The sequence below is a fragment of the Octodon degus genome, unplaced genomic scaffold (genome assembly GCF_000260255.1).
Source record: "Octodon degus isolate 3935 unplaced genomic scaffold, OctDeg1.0 scaffold00045, whole genome shotgun sequence".
Taxonomy (NCBI): Eukaryota; Metazoa; Chordata; class Mammalia; order Rodentia; family Octodontidae; genus Octodon; species Octodon degus.
Genome location: NW_004524621.1, coordinates 8,975,722 through 8,982,771, shown reverse-complemented (window position 1 = coordinate 8,982,771; position 7,050 = coordinate 8,975,722). Strand labels below are relative to the sequence as shown.

Here is a 7,050-nt window from a genome sequence, read left to right as displayed (position 1 = left end):
CTTTGTGCTTACAGGCGCCTAGGCCACTGAGCTATCTCCCCAGCCTATAAAAGTTTTATTTATTTATTTGTAGTTGTTTTTTTTTTTTTTTTTTTGCGGAACCGGGGATTGAACTCAGATCCTTACGTTTGCAATTCAAGCGCTTATCCTACTGAGCCATCTCCCCGGCCCCTATTTATTTGTAGTTTTAAGGAAGGGTCTACAGGGTGTTCAGGGTCTCACTGCTAGATTGGACATGTAGTGATCTGCCTGTTTACAGCCTCCCAAGAGCTAGACTACAGGCGCGCGCCACCATGCCTAGTCTTAATTTCTGTGTCAGCGTGCCCTTTGGGGGCCAGCACCACAGTCCTGGGGATCGAACCCCTGGCCCCTGCATCTGCTTGCAAGCACTTTTAATTCCCTCAGCTTTTTGGCCCGCCCTTATTTATTTTATTTTATTTTTTTAATGTATTTAGTACAAGGTCTTAGTATGTAGATCAGACTTGTAGTGATTCTCCTCTTTTCAGCCTCCCAAGTGCTGCAGCAGATTACAGGCATGTGCTACCATGAGCCCACTCTCAATTGCCATCTCAGCACGCGCTGGAGTTGGAGCCGGCACTAAATGTTTTAATACAGTTTTATTTTTTGTCTCATGGTACAGCTTTACTGTAATTTTATATTTTCCAAGTGACCAGCTAGTTGTTTCCCAACTCCATCCTTACGGGATTTAAAGTCATTTTTAGCTGGATGTAGTGACACACAGCTGTAATCCCAGCACTAGGTAGGCTGAGGTAGGAGGATCACCATGAGTTTCAGGCCAGCCTGGGCTACAAAGTGAGTTCAAGTCCAGCTTGTGCTATGTAATGAAACCCTGTCTCAAAAAAAGTCATCTTAGCATTTTACCACATTGTAAAACACTTAGTTGTGTTCTCTTCCTTTTTCTGACTATTGCTGGACCTGCACTAGACTTTTAATTGCAGTGGCTCTATTACTTGTTTCTTATCTCATAAGGCAAATTCCTCCAGGGATTGAACTTGGGTTCAATTTTATTTTTCAAAAATGCATTGGTTGTTATAGCATGCATGCTTTGTGTTCTAGGTGATCTTAAGTCTTATTTTTTCAGGGCTGGGGATATGGCCCAGTAGAATAAGCACTTGCCTGGCAAGTTAAGGGTCTGAGTTCAAATCCCTGGTTCCACCAAAAAAAAAAAGACTTATTTTGTCAAGTTCCTTTAAAAATCCAGTTGGGAGACATGCCTGTAATCCCAGCACTTGGGAAGCTGAGGCAGGAGGATTGCTGAGAGTTCAAGGCTAGCCTGGGCTACATAGTAGTTGAAGGCTAGCCTGAACTGCATTTCAAGACCCTATCTGAAAACAACAAAACCCAATTAGGATTAATATGAGGGGAGAATAAACATCTCTACAGTACTGTGTTTTTGTTTACTCAGATGATTTTTTTTTTTTTTTTTCTTTTTTTTTGAGCATTGTCATGAGGATTACTCATGACAATCCTCTTGAGTGCTGGGATTATAGGCCTGCACCACCACAGATATACTTTTTGTTTTTTTTGTTTGTTTTATTTTTTATTTTTTGTTTTTATTTTGTGAGAGAGGGTCTGACTATGCAGTTCAGGCTGGCCTTAAACTCACTATGTAACTGAGGCTGGTCTCAACTCACAGTGATTCTGCTGTCATAGGTACCTCTCCATTGCTGGGCTTACAGACAGGGGCTACCGCTTTGTCTAATTTGAGGTGTGACTTTATTATTTTTTTTTATTCTTTTGATATATAACTTGCTATGCAGTTCAGACTCATAGTGATCCTTCTGTCTCAGCCTTCCCAGTGCTGGGGTTATAGGTGTGTGCAACCACTCCTGGTTTTGGGGGTGGCATGGCACACCCAGAACATGGGGATCCAACTTGGGTCCCTGTGCTTGCCAAGTAGGCGCTAAGACTGCCTACCCATCTCCCCAGCCCGACAGACATACTTTGCCTCTATAAATTTTTAAAAATTTCGTCTGGACCTCTATTTCCTCTTCTGGAAATGGAGATAGGCTGGATTTTGTGATTGCCGAGGGGCTTCCAGAGCTAATTAACATTCACTACTTGTGTTTTGCCTTAGGCAATGTACAATATCCAGATTTTTATTTTTTTTAAATAAAAGATAGTAAAAAAAAGAAACAATACAGAACTTCACTGAACAAAATGATAGGATTTCAACACGGGTTGTTAAATTGCATATTATCCTCTTCAGATTAGTTGTTCAGATTACCAGATATAAGCATGCAAAATTGGTCAACAAAAATTAAAAAGAAGAAGAAACATGTAAACATCAATAGAATAAAGTATTCAAGTATTAAAAGACATTTAAATAGAAAAATAATTAAGATATATTTCCAATATTGGTTGACCAGGCCACTACTAGAACTTTTTAATTTTCTTCTCCATTATGCTTATGTGTACTTAGAATTAATGTTCTTGTGGGTTGGTTACAGTTTTATATTCTGATTTTTTTTTTTTTTTCCACTCAAAATGGGTACTGAGATTTTTGCAAGTTAAGCCTTTTTTTTTTTGGTAGAACCAGGGATTGAACTCAGGCCCTTGCGCTTGCTTCTACTGAGCTATCTTCCCTGGCCCAACTGTTTTGGGTATCTCATTTTGTTTCATTTTTCATTTCTTGTGGTATTGAGGATTAAACACAGGGCCTCACACTTGCTATGCAAGCACTCTCCCATTGAGTTATAGTCCTGACCTTTTCTCTTATACCTTCTTTCATATTGTATTATAAATGTTTATTAGCACGTCTGTCTCTCTAACTCTACTATGAGGTGCTTGCCCAGGTTGTGTCTGCTTTCTATGGCTAGCAGTCCTTGAGCATCAGCCTGGAGGGCAGTTTGGGGCATCTTGGCAAAGTCATTCAGATTCAGTGTTTCAAGGCTAATTGTGGTCTCAACTGCATAAGTTGAGAAGAGTGTAGGAGAATGTGAAACCCAAACAAGGTAATACTAACACTAAGTTTGTCTTTACTAAAAGCACTGGTCAGTGATGCCATCCAGGACGACCTGCAAGATGAGTCCCTCTACCTTCCTCCATGCTATGCTGATGCAGCCAAACCTGAAGATGTATATAAATTTGAAGATAGTATCTTTTTTCTGGTAGAAAAGGTGCTTTATTTCACACTGTGACGTTCATGTAGCCAGACTCTGAGGATGTCCTTCACCCTGTGACAGTCACACAAACATCCAAACCATTGTACTTCTCAGTAGCTGAGACACCCACTCCTGGAATTCAGACTCGCCAAGTGCCTAGTGCCCACAGCTCAGCCCTGTGTGTGGCACGCTCCACAGATAATCAAAATAAAACTCAAATTGGCTAAAGCCTAAAGTCTAGGATAGATCGATTTTGTAGAAGGTGGCACTCTCCACAAATCAAAATAAAACTCAAATTGGCTAAAGCCTAAAGTCTAGGGTAGACTGATTTTGTAGAAGGAAGGGTTGGAGCATAGAATTTTATTATTTCAAAATAGCCACTGCAGTGGCTTTGCAGTAAGAAGGAGAAGGAAACAAGTATTGGGCTAGAATCTGAGATGTTGGTTGCTGTACTCTACTGTGTTAGATTGTGAGCCTCTTCCTCTGTGGGCCATAGCTTTCATCTGAAATGAGGTCACTATGAGATGAGCTAGCTGGTTGGGTATTTCCATCTTTGAAAGATTGTTTTCTTGACCTGAAACTAGTTCTCTCCCCTGCGGAGTATGATGCTCTTGAGGGCCCATCTGAAGCTTTCAGGAAGGTTACATCAGAAGAGATACTGAAGATGATTGAAGAGAACAGGTATTCCCATTTGGGCAGCTGGGGAGTCTGGGGAGTGACACTGGGAAACAGGAGTCAGACCAACTGGGACCTTAGGGTGTCAATGAAGAGCTGATTGAACTGGTGTTTTCTTAACACTGGATTTTCAGGAACTGTGGGCAGGTTTAAGCAGTCTCTGGTTGTTTTTGCACTATGGTGCAGAGACAAATAGTTCTAAGAGTCTGCACATAAAACTTAACTGCATTTTCTGTCTGGCTTTTTATAGCCATCTGCAGTAAGCTACAGCCTTCTTGTTGTAGGAATTGTGTGAATATGGGGGAGGAAAGAAAGTTATCTGTTTTCACTGTGAGGGGGCAATTCCTGACAAAGCTTGTCTTAACCCTGACACGTTCCTTTCTTTCTCTTATTTCAGCCACTGCTCCTTTGTTATGGAAGCGTTGAAGTCTTTGCCATCAAATGAGGAGGGCAGAGATCGCCAGGCCCGGTGTATATGGTTTCTAGACACCCTCATCAAATTTCGGGCTCAGAAAGTGATAAAGCGGAAAAGTAAGCCTGTGATAGGCATTTTATTTTAGTTATTTCCAGTCTGTTATTTGTAATTCTAGCGCAGTTCTAACAAGAGGAGAAAACAGATACATCTGCCTAAATATGCAGCAGTGCAATTCCTTGTGGTGCTCCTTATAGCTGGCGGAATCACCAGCCTCTGCTGGGGAGTCCTTCGGCCTGTATGCACATGAAATGTGATGTGTTTTTCTCTGGACCTCTATTTCCTCTTCTGAAAATGGATATAGGCTGGATTCTGTGATTGCCGAGGGGCTTCCGGAGCTAATCAACACGCACCACTTCTATTTTGCCTTAGGCAATGTGCAATATCCAGATTTTTATTTTTTAAAAATAAAAGTAAAAAAAAATTAGAAACAATACCAAACAAAATAATAGGATTTCAACACCTGTTGTTATATTGCATATTGTCCTCTTCAGATTAGTTGTTCACATTACCAGATATAAGCATGCAAAATTGGTCAGAAAAATTAAAAAGAAGAAAAAACATTTAAGCATTAATAGAATGAAAATGTTAAGGGACTGTTAGAAGAAACATCAGTTATTCAGGAAGAAAAAATTGGCTTTATTTGTGAAGGCTCATGGCAGCTTTGTGTTGTGTCAGTTTCAGAAGACAGAGTCTATTTCTTATGGTAATCTCAGTGCCACTATATGTGGCAGTGACAATTCTCGAAGAACTGCAAACCCAACAGGAGATGTAAATTTTGTCATAAGCTATATTCACTCATTGTTACTGAGTGCCCAAGGGTCTGTATTCACGCTTGCAGTGTTTGCTTTTTTATTTTCGTATTCTTTGTTTTTATTTTCACATTCCAGTCTGCCTTTCTCCTTCTCTACCTTTGCTTTCCTCCTACCCCCCCCACCCCCCCACTAATGTCTTATTATCTTCCTCAGGCCTCATTGGAGTCTGTTCTGAGTCTTCTCCTGGCTCATCACAAACATTTCTTGCGCATGTCTGATCTGCATGCTGAAGCACACCTGAGCATCTTTTCATTTTAAAGTGGCTGTTCTGGATCTTGGGACCCTGCTTCTGTTACCACGTAGTGTTGATCATTACAGTGGCCCAGCTGTCAGGCTCTTCTAGCTCATGGATAAGGCATGGATTGAGGGTTTTTCCAGAAAATGACCAACACAAGTTTGTGTTATAGGTGCCTTGGGACCTGGAATCCCCCACATCATCAACACCAAACTGCTGAAGCACTTTACCTGCTTGAATTACAACAATGGCAGGTCAGGAGGGTAGATTTCTGGGTGGGGGGGGGTTGCCTATGAAGAAGAAAGGTGTGGGGTGGAAGGAGTAGTAGGGGATTGTGTTCAACTCCATGACTACAGCTACACAGTGCTAAAGAAATGGCTGCTATTTGGCAGGGTTATGGGTCAGCTAAATTGGAGATATGCTATGAATTTACATACTCTATACTTGGAAAAGTTCATTTTATCTTTTAGGAATATCAAAGGCTGTAGAATGCCTTGCAATAAAGACTTATTTCACTTTACACACTTACTTTGAGGAGCCCCTCCTAGTGTCCACAGAACTAGTATCCTGTGGAATGACAGTATCACAGAAAAGGGCAGGGCAGTGTTATGACTTTGTGGAAAGAACCCCACACAGCACCCTTAGGCTTTTTTTTTTTTCCTATGCTTTTTTACCTTTTACTTTCAATGTGTTTCCTACTCCTGAATACACTTGGAAGAAGCTGTAGCCACTGAGTTTGGGGTGACTTTTCCTGACTACGTGACTGAGAAGGCAGGGACAGACTAGGAGGGCCCTCACCAGTGCGGTGCTCCAGCTCCATGTGGGGAAAGTGTAGGCACGGTTTTCTTTATCCACTCAGGGAAATGTTAGGGTTGACTCCCTGCTCACTATATAAGGCTTGGGCACTTGGGAAGGAATAAAGAATGTTGCTCAAATTATTTTCCTTTTCCCCAAGTTGGGAGATGCTGATTGCAAAGGGTGGGTTTGTATGCTTTTATTTTGTTGTTAGAATTTATTTCTTAATTGCTAATTTTACAGTTTACGGAACTTTATTTCAAATTCCATGAAAGCAAAGATCACTGCATATGTGATCATTCTTGCCTTGCATATAAATGACTTCCAGATTGACCTGACAGTGTTACAGCGAGACTTGAAACTCAGTGAGAAAAGGTGAGCACAAAACAAAAAGCTTTCTTCAGGGTACTTGTATTTCTGCTACCACCAGAAAGCACGAGGCATCATTGAGGGGGGTGGGGACGTTTCATTCAGGAAAATCATGGGCCAGAAGACAATTTTTAGAGTCAGTGAATGGCTAGACACTCTTTGTTAGGCACCATACTAAATTTTTCCGTATCACCTCGTTAATTTCTTTAAAAGACAATGGAAGAAACTGAAGTCTAGAGCAGTAATGACTTTCCTAAGGTCTCATACTAAGAGGGAAATTCCTGGGCTTCAGAACCTAAGCCTTTCCATAGCATTTTGTTTCTGAATAACAGAGCAGCCTCTGTTCTCTGAATTGCTGCCTTTCCAGAGAGGAACTCTATGGTTCTTAGGGGTGAGCTCATCTGTATGGATATTTTCCTTCTGGGGGTAGTCTCTCATGCTTTTTTATTTTATTTTATATGAATGTTCCTTCCCCCCAGGGTCTGCACTGAGCAACAGCGTATGGATATTTTCTGATAACACTTAAATTATCTGTTAGTGTGTGTGTGTGTGTGTGTGTGTGTG

General features: G+C 41.1%; 1 protein-coding gene across 1 annotated transcript in view; it reads left to right on the top strand.

Annotated features, from left to right (window-relative positions):
- Positions 1–7,050, top strand: part of Polr1e (RNA polymerase I subunit E) — a 14,518-nt gene that overhangs the window by 6,857 nt on the left and 611 nt on the right. The window contains exons 7-11 of the mRNA XM_004631833.2: positions 3,010–3,117; positions 3,710–3,806; positions 4,198–4,331; positions 5,495–5,576; positions 6,361–6,492. Coding sequence (XP_004631890.1) covers positions 3,010–3,117; positions 3,710–3,806; positions 4,198–4,331; positions 5,495–5,576; positions 6,361–6,492 — 553 coding nt within the window. The remainder of the gene's footprint in view (positions 1–3,009; positions 3,118–3,709; positions 3,807–4,197; positions 4,332–5,494; positions 5,577–6,360; positions 6,493–7,050) is intronic.